This window comes from Vulpes vulpes, chromosome 5 (genome assembly GCF_048418805.1).
Source record: "Vulpes vulpes isolate BD-2025 chromosome 5, VulVul3, whole genome shotgun sequence".
Taxonomy (NCBI): domain Eukaryota; kingdom Metazoa; phylum Chordata; class Mammalia; order Carnivora; family Canidae; genus Vulpes; species Vulpes vulpes.
In genome coordinates this window covers 133963964-133980357 of record NC_132784.1, presented here as the reverse complement: position 1 = coordinate 133980357, position 16394 = coordinate 133963964, and the positions used below count along the sequence as shown (strand labels likewise).

Sequence of the window (16394 nt, the reverse complement as noted above, 5' to 3'; positions counted from 1 at the left end):
GGAAGTTCATGTTGTGTAATCGGTAGTACCTCGTTACACAGCAAAGAAATGTTAAGCACTTTGGGTGAACAAACAGGAGAACTATTTTCCCTGAGCTTGTCTTTTCATTTTGTCTTTATTGATGCAAAGTTAGGCTTTTAATGTGGTCAAATCTATCAATCATTTCCTTTGGTAGGAGAAACAAAGAGGAAAACAGGATTTCTTAAGAAAAAACTGTTCATTTTCCAAAGCTGTTTCCTACACTGTCCCTACGTAAATGAAAACATGGTATGAAGCAAAACAATTATTTCTGAAAGAAAGAGATTACCAACTCAGCCTACATGAACAGTAAGGGATTGTAAGATGTCTCTTATTTTATTATTACCTTGGCATCACTTACTTTCTGAAGAATGCCACTAGTAAATAAGAGAAGTTTACTATCAGAAGAATTTCGTTAAAAAATGAAAACAAAAAACCTAATATGCATGGATTGTTAGTTTGAAAAATATCAAATTAGTGTAAGAAACACATGAAAAGTTCTAAAAACTCTTCAGATTTCCAGAGTACCAGGCTGCGACACGTACCCCAGATGACTAGCATCCTATAAAGAAGTGTGGACTATCAAACAAACTCCATTTAAGGAAAACAATACTTACTATTCCAGAACTAAGATCATTTCTGATGGAGTTTCATAGACTTCATGTAAATTAATGACCCAAGGATTGTCCTGTGCTAGTTCAAGAACAGCAATCTCATGAATTATTTCCATCCGACAATCTTGGCCTTTTCTTCTTTTTCTCATGAACTTTGCTGCAAATTCCTTTCCAGAATCTTTCTTTATACATTTCCTCACCACTGCAAATTTCCCCCTAGAATCAAACAAAAACATTCACAGTTAGATTTGACAACTTTCTAGGGATGGTAAATTTTAATAAAATTTCCAAATACTCATTAGTGGATATTCAAATATAGATCATATTCAATCACAAAAGTGGCACTATCACATAAGAGTTGAATAGGTACTTCCATAATCAAATAAAATGTGGCTGGTAAACCTGGAAAATTCCTTCTAAATAAAGAATAACCAAATATTAAAATCAATATCTTTTCAGTTATTAAGTTTTTTTTTTTTAAACACATTTATACTGAAGAATGATTTAAATCTTGAGAAAAGCCATTTGGCTTGTTAAGAGAAACTGGTTGTCAAAATTCCTAAAAGAACTAAGTTGACTCTAATACTCTATCACCTTCCAAAACTATACAAGATCTCATTTATATATTTCAGCTACAGCATCAGCTGAAAATGTCTAGTTTTTCCTATAAAAACAGATACAACAAACATTATTTTGATATGCAACATTATCATTTGTTACTAAACTAATAAGCAAGTCACAGGGGAGTCAGTATAACTAAGCAAATTAAGAGTATGAATTCTGGAATTAGATGTGGGTTTGAATCCTGCAAATAGCTCTGCAGCTCACATATCCTTGGGCACATAACCTTGGGCAATTTTTTTAACCTTTTAATTTAATTAATTAATTTTTTGATTTAACATTTTTAAATCTCATTTTCCTCATCTGTCAAAGAAGACATACCAGAATCCATTTCACATGGTTGTGTGAGAATTCAAGTATGTAATACATATCAATTGCTTGGCATGGAGCTTGCCATATAGTAAGTGCTAAATAAATTATTATTAATCAAACAAATCATTATTTTGTGATAGTCATCACCCATAAACAGCCAATTTCTAAGTTGGAAGGCAGCTTAGAAATCACAGATTTTTTGGGTTTTTTTTTTGTGTGTGTTTTTTTTTTCTTTTTCACCTACTGCCAAATACCAATGCCAACGTCTTCTTTCAAACTGTGAGGCAGTCTCTTCCACTTCTGAGTGCTTATTATTTTAATAAGATTTTTCATTACAAGCCTAAAGTGAAGGCCTGTTAGGCCTGGGCCTTTTGCTGAGTAGCACAGAAAGACCCTTGTCTGCCAAATACCAATCCATCAGGTACTGAACGCAGCCAACAGGATCTGTTAACTACCAATTCATTTTCCAATTTTTTTTTTTTTTTAAAGATTTTATTTATTTGAGAGAGAGAGAGAGAGAGAGAAAAGAATACAAGTGGGGCGGGAGAAGGAACAGAGGGAGAGGAAGCAGCAGACTCCCCCACGGAGCCCAGTAGGGCCCTGGGATCCTGACCTGAGCCAAAGGCAGATGCTCCACCAACTGAGCCACCCACATGCCCCTCCCTTTTCCAATTTTCGATCATTTCTCATCCCATAACCATTTTTAAGACTTTCTCGCTATTATGGCTCATCAGAACTGCTGATAAAATGTGCTAACCAAATCTGAAGCAATTCCTTCCAGTAGAATCAGATCAAAGGGTTACATCATTATTCTTTTGTTGACCTTGGTACAATACAACCTAATATTTGCTTTCTTTAAAAAAAACTTGACAGGTTTTTCATATTTCATTTGAGCTGGTAAATAAACCACCTAGATGCTTTTCCTTTTGAAGTTTTTCAAGCCAGTATCCTCATACTATATTTTTAAAATACGGTTTTTGTTTGTTTTCTAAAGATTGATTTATTTGAGAGAAAGAGAGCAGGAAAGAGGCAGAGGGAGGGAGAGGGGATCCCAAGCTACACTCTACACTGAGTGTGGAGTGTGACACTGTACCCACTGCCTGAGCCGAAAGCAAGAGTTGGACGCTTAACCAACTGAGCCACCCAGGCACCCCAATTTTTAAAATGTTTTTAAAAAATTAAAGGCAAGGCTTTCATTTCATGTTCTGTTAAATTCTAACTTCTAAGTTCGGACCCAGCAGTCCAGACTACTGATGTAATTTAGAGTACTAATTCTTCCTTCCTAGCTACTGTTAACCACAAATATATTTTTCATGGGCTCTATGCTTTTGTAGCCACCACTAAAAAAAAACGTTAAATGAAAAAAAAAAAAAAAAAACCACGTTAAATGATACACCCTTAGGCATATCTGTAACATAGCTGCCCTCAGAAGGGACAATCTACCTAACAGCACCCTTGTTCAGATCAAAGTTCTTTGCATTCACAAAAATGTAAAAGACTCCTAGAGATGCTTCGAGGGATTAAATCATAAACCTATTCATCACAGACTAATGCCTTTTATTTTACCCCACAAAATCATTAGACTAATATCTCCATCAAGTTTTAAAAGGTTCCTAATGACCTTTGGGTTCTTTTGAGAAAAAAATCATTACTACTTTGATTCTTTTAATATTTATACGTCAGAAGTTTCAAAAGAGGAGAAAAAAGAGAAAGTTTCATTTATAAAACACTGACCAATAAATAGAATTGACAACAAGCGTGTTCCTGGTAAATTAGAAATGACTCAGCTAAACTGCCTTCAAAATATTCCCCCGTCAAACACACAAATGTTTACTGTTCACACACCTAACATTCCAGGCAATACGTACGCTGCACTAAAGTAAGACTACTTACTGTCTGGCCTGAATGTGTATTTTTGAATAGAAGGGAAGACAAAGGACTCAATAGAGAAAGAGATTCACACATATTGCAAACCTACAAACTCTGGGAACCCTTGCTACAGAAGAGCTATTGCTAAATTCAGGAACTAGAGACAAAAATAGGGAAGAAAACCATCCTTAACTTGACATCTGGGGCCATGCAACCACTTCTTGGGGTCAGCAACACAGCTCCCATGGCTCTGCTCCCACACCAGTAACTACTCTTAACACCACCTTTGTTTTTGTGGAGGCACTCCTCATTTTAGGTTTATTCTTTTCTTTCCACCGTGTCATGCACTATATTGGGAGCCAGCAAACTTTTCTGTAAAGGGGCAGATGGCAAATATTTTTGGTCTTGCACCATCTCTGTTGCCACTATACAAGTCTATCATAAAATGAAAGCACAGACAAAACGTAAATGAATGGGTGGAGCTGGGATTTGGAAAAAAAAAAAAAAACTACAAGCACTAAATGTGTGAATTTCACAAAACTTCCATCTCATTAAATATTACTCTTCGGATTTTTTTCAACCATTTGAAAATGTAAAAATCATTCTATATCTTGTGGCAGCAGCAGTCCGCCAACCCCCAGTCATCCCACACTGAAAAACTCGTCCATCACTGTCATACTGAAACCTGCAGTAAGAACAGCAGATCAGGACAGTTTGGGGGAAACTTGTATTGCCCTCATCTCTACATGACTGGTGCAGTAGGAGGGGAACTCTTCAAATTGCTCAAGGAGGAGTCCAAAGGAGATAAAAAGAGTTTTCTGGATCTGTTCCTTCTGTAGAGCAACACAGTACCCAGAAATGTGAGATTCAGTATTTGAGGTGCAGAGTCCTAGCTGAGGATTACATCATCCCGGGGTCTAAATTCCACACCCCATAAGGATGCCAATATGCATGTTTTACCACAGCTTCATGGTAAAAACCGTAACTGTACCTAAACCCTGAGTTTTTAGGTTACTCAGGCTTTTGTCTAAGCATAAAATAAATGTTTCTCTGACACTAGTGGCCACAGTTAATATACAGACTTGAGGCTGATGAGGTTCAAACGGTATGTTTATTTCACATCTACTTTCTTTATGGATTTAGCCAAAATGCTTCCTGACTACATACATAGTCATTACAATTTCTTGAGCTCTTCAAGCATTTCACAAACATCTATGGTTCACTATTACACACTAAACTGACAACTCAGGTTGATATTGAACGGTTTTGGCGGGGGTTGGGGGGTGGGATAATAAAAAATCCACGTATTTTAGAACTACTCAATACACTGCAGAGCGGTGGGAAAGTAAAGATATGTTAACAATAAACAAGAGGAAGTGACATCTGAGTTAGATCCACCAGTTAGATGGTTTTAGTCATCTTCACACTGCCAAGGCCTACCTGGTGAAGCTTAGGAAGGTGTGGTGAGCATCTTTAAGTAAGTATGACAAGCTAAGGGAATTTGGGCTTTCTCAGGGTAAAGATGGGTACTTGTTAGAATTTTTAGAATAATGGTTTTTAAAAGCTAAATCCGATAGTGTGGAGAAGAGTATATTGCAAAATGTTAACTAGAAACTAGGGAAACCAATAAAATAATTCAAGGTAGTGGGCTGAACTAAAACAGCAGCAGCAGAGGCTAGGAAAAGACACTGCATTTAAAAGGGGGTCAACAACAACAAAAAAATAAAATAAAAGGGGGTCAAGGTTCATTAGCACTCCATGGCAGATGGACTTGCAGGAGAGATGAGGGGAAAAGGGAAAAGTGGAAGCTGAGGAGGACTTGTAGATTTTTACCTGCGTACTAGATAAATGTAGCACCATCAACTGACAGGCTGATTATAAGAATGGTAACAGGGATCCCTGGGTGGCGCAGCGGTTTGGCGCCTGCCTTTGGCCCAGGGTGCGATCCTGGAGACCCGGGATCGAATCCCACATCAGGCTCCCGGTGCATGGAGCCTGCTTCTCCCTCTGCCTGTGTCTCTGACTCTCTCTCTCTCTGTGACTGTCATAAAAAAAAAAAAAAAAAAAAAAAAAAAAAAATTTAAGAATGGTAACAGGTTTGGAGTGGGGGGTGGGGAGGGGAGGGAAGGTAATGTGTTAGCTTTTGGATGGGAGACATTTGAGGTGCCCTTCTCTGTAAAGATGATTCTATTTCTTCCAAGCGTAAGCACCAGTGTTGGGCTACCAACAAAATATATAAGGTTTCTCAAAGATCAAAAACTGTAGATGCTAATTTGAGTGGTAGAGAGAGGAAGCAAAACAAAAGGGATCATCGTGGTTCTAGGTCTGGCCCCAGACTATAATAAAATGCTTCGTTTACATCTGTGTTATATTATTCACATTGGTTTGAAATCGTGTAACGTGTTGTACTATGCCTGTCTCCCCAGCGAGGCGAGGAGTTCCCCAGCCAGCCCTCACTTATCATTCATCTTTTTATCTCCCCAGTGCCCTGCACATGGCAGGTGCTCAAACAGGATATCACATAAGCATCCTGAATACATACAGCTGTTGTTATTTTATAAAATAAAAGTTCTGTGGCAACTTAACCTCATGAAGTTTAATATTTGAATCATATTGGACTACTTGCTCGTCCCTCTTTCACCGAATTTTTCTGCCACTGTGCTTACTTGTTTTATTGCCAATGGCTGGAGGAGTATCTTTCATCACTAGTACTGAAATTCCATCCATTCCTTAAGGCTCAGCTCAAATGTTATTTTCCCCATAAAATCTTCCCATGTGACATGTCACCTTGCTGATAAAGGGAGTAGTGACCGATTTATTACATTTGCGGATAATTGCTAAGCTCCTAGCAAAGTGCCTTCTGTGCTTAATATATAACATTTACTTAGGAACACTGGGGTGCTATTAAGTGTAAGAAGTTTCATTTAGGAAACATCTAGAATAAAAATTAAAAAAAAAGAAAAAAGAAACATCTAGAATAGATCCTACCTCTTTTCCCTACCTCTGAAAGAAAAACAGCAAAAACCAAAATATCTGTCAAGCCTAAGTGTAAAAATCAGTGAGTCCATCAGATCAGATATCAGCATGAGTGACAAGAACAGGCAGGGCTTTAAAAGACAGACTGTTTTAAATTGTGGCTAGTAATTGTGTAATCTTAGGCAATTTACTCGGCCTTTCTGAGCCTGAATTCCTCCATCTGTAAGATTAGGTTGACGGCACTTACTGCCTTGCAAGATAGTAAAGACTAAACAAAACTACATCTCTACAGCATATAGCATTCAACAGATGATCAGTAATCGGTAGCTATTTTTATCATTTGGGGCTCTAACTTCAGATCTATGATGACAGTAATTTATTAAAAAGAATCCTAGAACAGAAGAGTTTTGAAGGTGGTCTTTGACTTTCTACTTGGTGCAAAAAATTCCCTCAATAAATGTAGTTCCTTCTTTACCTGAATAGGTGAATCAATGACTGTACCTACTTAGCTTTCTAATGCATTTGGTTCAATAATCCAATTTTATATAATCTTATTACTCACAGCTTTGTAAAGAGGTTGAAATTCATTAAATCCTTAAGTTTATGTACTTTAAACTAACCTCTTATTTTTAGTCCCAATTTTTCAAAATTAAAACAGTTGATTTAATGAAGTTATCTGCCTTAGAAGCTATACTAAGTATCTCCTGTTGCCGAACCACAAACATAGTCAATTTTCCTTTAATCCATCCAAAAATATCAGATTACACACAACTGTTGGTAAATACTCTTCATACTAATGACTAGTGTACAAGAAATCTTAAATAAAATACATCCTAAAACAAGTCAATTTCTACATGGACAATATTACTTAACAAGGGTCTTAAATTTTTTTTAAAACATTTATTTGAGGGATCCCTGGGTGGCACAGAGGTTTAGCACCTGCCTTTGGCCCAGGGCGCAATCCTGGAGACCCGGGATCAAATCCCACGTCGGGCTCCTGGTGCATGGAGCCTGCTTCTCCCTCTGCCTGTGTCCCTGTCTGTCTGTCTCTCTCTCTCTCTCTCTCTGTGTGTGACTATCATAAATAAATAAATAAAAAAACAAAACAAAACAAAAAAAACATTTATTTGAGAGAGAGCACACGAGCAAGCTGTGGAGGGGGCAGAGAGAATCCTTAAGCAAACTCCCCACTGAGCGTGGAGCCCTACTGGGGCTGGACCCTAGGACCTTGAGATCATGACCTGAGCAGAAATCAATAATCAGTAGCTCAAATGACTGAGCCAGCCATGCACCCCTGCTGCAGGGTCTTAATTTCTAAAGAAATTATGAATTATAGCATATGACACATGCTTACATAGTTGTAAGGTACAAAAACCTGAAGCCATGAATCCAAGTAAAGGACACACAGTTCCTGAAATACATCTGCTCTCCTTCAGCTTGAACATTCTCTTATTTTGTGATAAAAAATCTTTCCTTATTCCTGTTACTCCCAACTGCTCTGGAGAGAAAGAGATACAACATCCCCTACCTAAAGGCCCAATGGAGGAGGGAACCATAGGACAGGGAAGCTTCACAGAGTTTGTCCCAACATGGAACTCATGTCCTCTTATAAAAACTAGGAGAAATTGTTTTAGCTACAAGACAGACTGCAGATTATCCTTTGAGAAACATCTTCTGTGGCTGATACAAGAGAGGGATTTCAAAGAGTTCCAACGCAGCAGTCTTTCTTGGACTCAATCTCTGCCTTGGCTTTTCTCATTGAAAATGGGACTTCCCAGGGGCACCTGGGTGGCTCAGTCAGTTAAGCATCTGCCTTGGGCTCAGGTCATGATCCCAGAGGGTCCTGCGACTGAGCCTTATGTTGGGCTCTTCTCCCTTTTCCTCTGCCACTCCCCCTGCTTGAGCTCTCTCTCTCAAATACATAAATAAAACCTTAAAAAAAATAAAAATAAAACCTTAAAAAAAAAAGGGGGGAGGACTTCTCAAACATGCATGTGAGGAGAATTAAATAATACATATGAAAGCACTTGTATACTGTAAAACTATACATTCATAAATAAGTTATTAATTCAGCAGAGAATTCATTGATCTTTCTTCCCATAGGTAAATTCAACTATTTGTATGTATTAATGTAGTAAACAAAAGACATTCTTTTGGCTTAAAAAATCTTTTTTTTTTCTTAAGATAAAATTTATAAATGCATCAAAAAATGTTAAAGTTGAGGGCTAGATAATGAAAACACATGTAAGGCAATCATTCAATGTGAAATTAGTATTGAATTTCTAGAAACACATATTTGTTCCTGTACTTTCAAACTCAAGAGAAATCAACATTATAAAAAAAATCCTCAAAACCCAAGGTCATGTCTCCTGCACCTATAATCATCAACGTGGTTTACACTGGCACATACCCTCACTAAAAGAAAGGTAACAAACTTTATGAATAACAAGTCAAGCCTCAAGTAACAAAAGAAAATTTTACATCATATATTTATCCACATTTAGGTTGCTATGGACCCTGCTGGAGACTTTTAAAGAATGTGACATGTCATTTCTTAAAATAATCAACATCATATTCTGTTATTACTCTAGAACCAATATTGACCATTTCAAAAATTCTCTTCAATCCTTTGACTGAAAGCTTTCTGTGTAAGAGAAAATAATACAAACTCCCAAAAGAACTGTTTCTTCATCTGAACGGTTAGCTCTTCACACCTCTTCAACATTTTTGACTAAATGGGAGGCCACAGTAAATTCTAACAAACAGATCTTCTGTTTCTCCTCCACATGGTTAAGACGTTAACATAGGAGATTTTGCAAGTTCTGTATCAGAATGAGATCATCAGTCACATCAGAAATGCAGCCACAGTTCATAGCCGGAAAAAGAGACAACTTTCGTACTACGGAAAAGATTACGAATAAGCAATTATGTCATATTACAGGCAAAATTTATAGGCCTTAAAGGCTGCTGCTAATCACACAAAACAGAACTTTTGCTTCCCGAGGGTTCTAAACACTTCCTGTGTCTTTTGCAAGGAGATCTCATTCCTTCTGCCACAGAGGGAAGCACAAAGTTGTGGAGGTTTTCTTATTTTTGCTCTCTGGTTACACGTCAAAGAACATTTACTGTTACACAATGAATTACGCTTATCGAGGGCTCCCTCTCAGGAAGGCACAGCCTCAGTGCTGCAGATGGGTTCCATCTAGTTCTCTGCACAACTGCGAGGCAACAAACGGTGAGTTACTCAAGTACACACAACAAGGAAATCAGATTCAAGCACAGACTGACCCCGAAAGCCCATGCTCTTCACCATTGCATTCAACTTCTCCATAACAAGGGTCAAAAAAAAAAAAAAAAAAAAAAAGCAACAAAAAGAAACCAATATGTTTATTTTGTTTTCCAGTTTTAGGCTCTTCTATCAAGCAGCTATTGTTCTGCTGCTTTACAAGTCACTACTTTGGTGGAAAGAGTCTATACGAGGACATAAATATATGTAACATGTATGTAAAAGATAAACTATTCACTGGAGGCAAGTGAATTTTATGATACAGATAAAAACAAGAGTTGAGAGAAAGGAACATTCCTAGAGGAATCAGTATCAACACCTGGTAGGGTGCGAATCACTTTTCTCACATTAAATCATTCCCCACAAAGCCTGCAAGACTGTGCCTGCCACCTGGAGGTATTTCAGGCTGTGTGACTCCGAGTTTTCCTTTAGTGGAATGAGGCCAGGCGCCAAGTAATAGGAAGTCTTAGTTTCCCTTTTCCCACAGACCAGGGCTACTTCGGGATGCCTGGCGGTGCCCGTGGCCGTCCAGGTCCGCCTCGTCGTACTCAAGCGCGGACAGGCCGGGTGAGCCGGCGCCCGCCGCGGCGAAGGAGACCTGGTCCTCGGGGGCTCGACCTCCTTACACTTGGGGCAAGCAGGACGCGCTGAGGTCGGCCCCTGCGGACAGGGAACGTAAACACCACTTTTTAAGGGACGTTGTTCGCCACCGACGCCACGGGAAGACTCTCCCCTTCCCAGATCCCAGGCGGGGGGTCCTGAGGGTCGGGGGGTCCTGAGGGTCGGGCCCTCCCCCCGCCGCGGCGCGGGCGCCTCCGCCTCTGCCCCCGCCCCCGGAGCCGCGTCCGCAGCCGGAGCTGACGCCCCTGCACGCCCCGGGCCGGCCCGCTGCTCCCCAGGCCGGAGGGGCCGCACGGCGCCCGAGGCCGGCCACGGGGTTCGGGCCCGACCGCAGAAGCGGGGCTTTGCACAGCTCCTGCGAACCGCTCCGGAGGGGAAGGGGAAGTGGAAGGGGAAGGGGAAGGGGAAGGGGGGCCGGTCCCCAGGGGAGGGGGCCCCGGGCGGGGAGGGCGGGGCGGGCGCCAGGGGCCTGCGCGCGGGGCTCCCACCGCGGGTTTGAGAGCTAAAGCGGCCCAGAGCTAGAACCAGAACCGGAACCAGAACCGAAAGTGAGGCGGGCAGACGGCGGGGTTCGTCGGCACCAGCCGCCGGAGCTGTCACGGCGCCGCGGGCCCCTCCCGCAGCCAAGGACGACACCCCCGGGACCCCCGGGCGCCCCCGGGCAGCGCCCCCCACGCCCGCCCGCGCCGGGAACCCGCCGAGCGCCCCGCCCGCCCCCAGCCCCGCGCCGGGTCACGCCCCCGCCCCCGGCCCCGCCCGCGGCCTCACCTGCCCAGCTCCCGGCCCGGGCTCAGGCTGTAGCCGTCCTGGAAGGGCTCGCTGCGCACCGCCGTGCAGATCTCCGTGAGCAGCCCGCCCCGGCCGGGGGGCGCCCTCCGCGGCGCGCACACGCTCCGGCCCGCCCCCGCCCGCGCCCCCGCCCCCGCCGCGCCGGCCGACGGGGAGGCGCGGCCGCCCGGCTTCTCCAGCGGGATCATGCTGCCGGGTCGTCTCCCTGCCGGCCGCCGCGGGCAACCGCCCCAGCCGCGGCTCCTCGCGCCGCTCGCCGGCCTCCGGGAAGCCGCCCGCCCCCTCCGCGCGCTTAAACTGCGGCCCGACACTCCCGGCCCCGCCCCGCCCAGGCCCCGCCCCGCCCCCGGCCCCGCCCAGGCCCCGCCCAGGCCCCGCCCCGCCTTCCGGTCCTACCCGCCCCGCCCCCTGCGTCTACCTAGCCCCGCCCCCTGGTCCTGCCCCGCCCCACCCTCCGGTCCTACCCGGCTCCCTGGTCCTACCCCGTCCCCTGGTCCAACATCGCCCCGCCCCTATCCTGTCCGCCCCGCCCCTGGCTCGGCTCCGCCCCCGGCCCCGCCCCCGCCGCTGGCCCCGCCCCCTCGCTCTCCGGCCCGCTGTGCGGAGCGCCGGGTGCCTCGCGCGCTCCCTCTGCAGCCGAGAGCGAGGAGCTGCGACGCGGGGCCGCCCCGGCCTCGGGGGAGGGAGCCCCGCCCGCCCGCCCTCCCGACCGCGCTCCGGGCCTCGCGGCCTCAGCCAGCCGCGCACCTGCCGAGCCCGCGGCGCGCCCCGACCTGAGCTGGCGCGTGCGGGCACGGGCGGGGCACTCGGGCGCGGGGGCTGTGCGCGCTGGGAGCCGCGGGCACCTGGCTCCCTCCCACGCTGGCGGGAAGCGGGGCTGGGATGAAGAGCCTTAAGGCCTCACCCCGCCCGGTGCCCCAGCCACGACTGCACCGTCTGTACCTTTGCTGTGTTCTCGTCTGGCCTTTAAAAAAAGTATTACGTTGCTGTTTTTTAAGTAGACTTTACTTTTTATTTTACAGAAATTTTAGGTTCATAGCAAAACCAAGGGGAGGGTACAGGTGTCCCGCACACCTTCTCCCTCCACCTGCTCATCTGATCCTTTTAAAACTGAAATTAAAGTGGACTTACAATATTGTGTTAGTTGCAGGTGTTCAAGACAGTACCTATATTTTTGTAAATTGTGAAATGATCACCACCATAGATCTACTTGCCCTCTATCACTGTACAAAGTTATTAAAATATTATTCACTGTATTGCCTAGGTTGTGCATTACATCCTCATAACTCATCTTATAACTAGAACTCAGTACCTCTTAATCCCCTTCACCTATTTTGCCTACCTGCCTCCCCTCCACTTATTTGTTCTCCGTATTTTTAAGTTTGTTTCTGTTTTGTTTTGTGTGTTTTTTTTAAGATTCCAAGTATAAGTGAAATTATATGGTATTTGTCTTTCTCTGACCTACCTGCCTCCCCTCCACTTATTTGTTCTCCGTATTTTTAAGTCTGTTTCTGTTTTGTTTTGTGTTTTTTTTTTAAGATTCCAAGTATAAGTGAAATTATATGGTATTTGTCTTTCTCTGACCTATTTCACTTAACATAATACCCTCTAGGACCATCCATGTTATTGAAAATGGCAAATTTCTTTTTTTCAGGGCTGAGTTATATATATATAATATATTATATATATTATAATTATATTATATTATACATTATATTATAATATATATCTAATTATATATTATATATAAGATTATATATATTCTATATATATAAGATTGTATATATAATCTTTATCCATATATATCCTATATCCTGTATCCAATATATATCCTATATCCTATATGCAATATATCCATGGATATATTATCCAATATATATATTATATATATAATATATATATATACACATATATATATAATCTGTATCCATGCATCTCTCAGTGCACACTTAGGTTGCTTCCATACCTTGGGTATTGTAAATAATGCCACAACAAACATGGTGGTACATATATCTTTTTGAATTAGTGTTTTTTCCCTTCAGATAAGTACCCAGAAGTGGAATTTCTAGAGCAGATGGTAGATCTGTCTTTAATTGAGGAACTCATCTACTGTGCTCCACAGGGGCTACCTGATTTTACATTCCCACCAACAGTGCACACCTTCACCAACATTTGTTATTTCTTGTCTTTTTGATAACAGACATTCTTACAGGTGTGAGTGAGGTGAGTATCTCATTATTGTTTTGACTTGCATTTCACTGATGATTAGAGATGTTGATCATCTTTTCATGTGTCTGTTGGCCACTTGTGTGTTTTCTTTGGGAAAATGTCTGTTCATGTCCTCTGCCCATTTTTTTTACTGGGTTGTTTGCTTTTTGTTATTGAGTTGTATGAGTCCTTTATGTATTTTGGATATCAATCCCCTATCAGATATATAATTTTCAAATATCTTCTCCCAGTGCGTAGATTATTTTTTGTTTTATTGATGCTTTCCTTCGCTGTGCAAAACCCTTTTTAGTTTGAGGTAGTCCCATTTGTTTATTTTTGGCTTTTTTCTGCCCTTGCCTGAGGGTACATAGCCAAAAAATATTGAGACTGATAAAGAGCTTACTGTCTGGGTTTTCTTCTAGGAGTTTTATGGTTTTAGTTTACATTTAAGTTTTCAATCCACTTTGAGTTGATTTTCGAATATGGTGTAAAATACGTGGTCTGGTTTCATTCTTTTGCATGTACCTGCCCAGTTTTCTCAGGCTGCTTTTTAAAGATACTGTCTTGTCCACATTGTCTGTTCTTTCCTCCTTTGTTATAGATTGACCATATAAGCATGGGTTTATTTCTAGGCTCCCCATTGTGTTCTACTGATCTGTGTATCTGTTTTGTGTTTTGATTATCACAGATTTGTAGTATAGTTTGATCTGGAAGCATGATACCTCCAACTTTGCTCTCTCTCAAGATTGCTTTGCTATTCTGGGTCTTTTGCAGTTCCACACAAATTTTAGGGTTATTTGTTCTAGTTTGATGGAAAATACTATTGGTATTTTGATGGGGGTTGTATTGTATCTGTAGATTGCTTTGAGTAGTGTGGACATTTAAACAATATTAATTCTTCCAATCTATGAGTATGGTGTATCTTTCCATTTATTTGTGTCATCTTCAATTTCTTTTTCAGTGACTCAGAATTTTCAGAGTATGGATCTTTTACCTCATTGGTTAAATTTATTCCTAGGTTGGGGCAGCTGGGTGGCCCATTTGGTTGAGCATCTGACTCTTGGTTTCAGCTCAGGGCATGATCTCAGGGTCATAAATTTGAGCACCCAAGACCAAATCCACGTCTGGCTCCATGCTCATCATGGAGTCTGCTTGTCCCTCTCCTTTTGCTCCTCCCCCTGCCCATGCTCTCTTTCTGTCTCTTTTCTCTCAAATGAATGCATGAATGAATGAATAAATAAAATCTTTAAAAAATTTATTCCTAGGTATTTCATTCTGTTTGATGCAATTGTAAATGGGATTGTTTTCTTCATCTCTTTTTCTGATAGTTTGTTATTAGGGCATAGAAATGCAACAGATTTCTGTATATTAATTTTGTATCCTGCAGCATTACTGAATTCATTTGTTCTAATAATTTTTTGGTGGAGGCTTTAGGGTTTTCTATATATGGTATCATGTCATCTGCAAATAGTGACAGTTTTTCTTCTTCCTTTCCAATTTGGATACTTTTTATTTGTTTTTCTTGCCTAATTGGTGGGATGAGGACTTCCAATACCATATTGAGTAAAAGTGGGGAGAGTAGCTCTCCTTTCTCATTCCTGATCTGGGAGGAAACCTTTCAGCTTTTCATGTTGACTATCATGTGGGCTGTGGGTTTGTCATGTATGGCTTTGATTATGCTGAGTACATTTCCTCTATACAAATTGTTCAGAATTTTTATTTTGTCAAATGCTTTTTCTGCCCCTATTAAGATAATCATGTGATTTTTTAATACTTCATTTTGTTGATGGGGTGTATCACATTTATTTGCAGATATTAAACTATCCTTGGATCCCCGGATGAATCCCACTTGATGACAGTGTATGATTCTTTTAATGCATCATTGAATTTGGTTGGCTAATTAATACTTTAAGATTTTTGCATCTATGTTCATCAGGGATATTGCCCTATAATTGTTTTCTTTTTCTTGTAGTATCTTTTGTTTTTGTATCAGGATAAAACTGACCTCATAAAATGAGTTTAGAAGTATTCCTTCCTCCTTAATTATTTTGGAATAAGTTGAAAAGGATAAGTGTAAATCTGTCTTTAAATGTGTGGTTAAATTCACCCATGAAGCCATCTGGACCTGGACCTTTGCGGTTGTTTTGTTTTTTGTTTTTTTTTTTCCTAATTACTTATTCAGTTTTATTTCCTGCTATCAGTTTATTCAGATTGTCTTCTGATTCATGATTCAATCTTGGAATGTTTTTCCATCTTTTCATGTCCTCTTCAATTTCTTTCATAAGTGTTTTATAGTTTTAAGATTACAGATCCTTTACCTCTTTGGTTGGGTTTATTCCTAGGTGTATCATGGTTTGGGGGGCAATTGTAAATGGAATCCATGCCTTGATTTCTCTTTCTTTGATCTCATTGTTAGTGTATAGATGCAACTGATTACTGTGCACTGATTTTATATCCTGTGACTTGCCTGAATTCCTATATCAGTTCTAGCAGTTTTTTACTGAGGTCTTTCCGGTTTTCTACATAGAGTATCATTTCACCTGTGAGTGGAAGCTTGACTTCTTCCTTGCCAGGTTGGATGCCTTTTATTCCTTTTAGTTGTCTGATTGCTGAGGCCAGGACTTCCAGTACTATGTTGAATAAAAATGGTGAGAGTGGACCTCCTGTCTTATTTCTGACCTTAGAGGAAAAGCTCTCAGTTTTTCCCTGTTGAGGATGATAGTCCCTGTGGGTTTTCCGTATATAAGTTTTATGACATTGAGGTATGTCCTCTATCCCCTACACTGCAGATAGTTTCAGTCAAGAAAGGGTTATGTATTTTGACTATTGCTTTTTCTGCATCTTTTGAGAGGATCATATGGTTCTTGTCCTTTCTTTTATTTGTATTTCATTTTATTTTTTTAAAAGATTTATTTATTCATTCATGATAGACACAGAGGTAGAGAGAGAGGCAGAGACACAGGCAGAGGAAGAAGCAGGCTCCACACCGGGATCCTGATGCGGGACTCGATCCCAGGACTGCAGCATTGTGCCCTGGGCCAAAGGCAGGTGCTAATCCGCTGAGCCACCCAGGGATCCCG

The 16394-nt window shown here is 41.7% G+C and overlaps 1 protein-coding gene across 2 annotated transcripts in view; it reads right to left on the bottom strand.

Moving 5' to 3' along the window:
- The window catches only part of STK17A (serine/threonine kinase 17a), a 37525-nt gene extending 26142 nt beyond the window's left edge, over nt 1-11383 (bottom strand). For both annotated transcript variants that reach the window (XM_072760069.1, XM_072760070.1), the window contains exons 1-2: nt 11086-11383; nt 636-848 (exon numbers count right to left, since the gene is read on the bottom strand). In XM_072760069.1, coding sequence (XP_072616170.1) covers nt 636-848; nt 11086-11294 — 422 coding nt within the window. In that variant the 5' untranslated portion in view covers nt 11295-11383. The remainder of the gene's footprint in view (nt 1-635; nt 849-11085) is intronic.
- Nucleotides 11384-16394: the final 5011 nt, after the last annotated feature.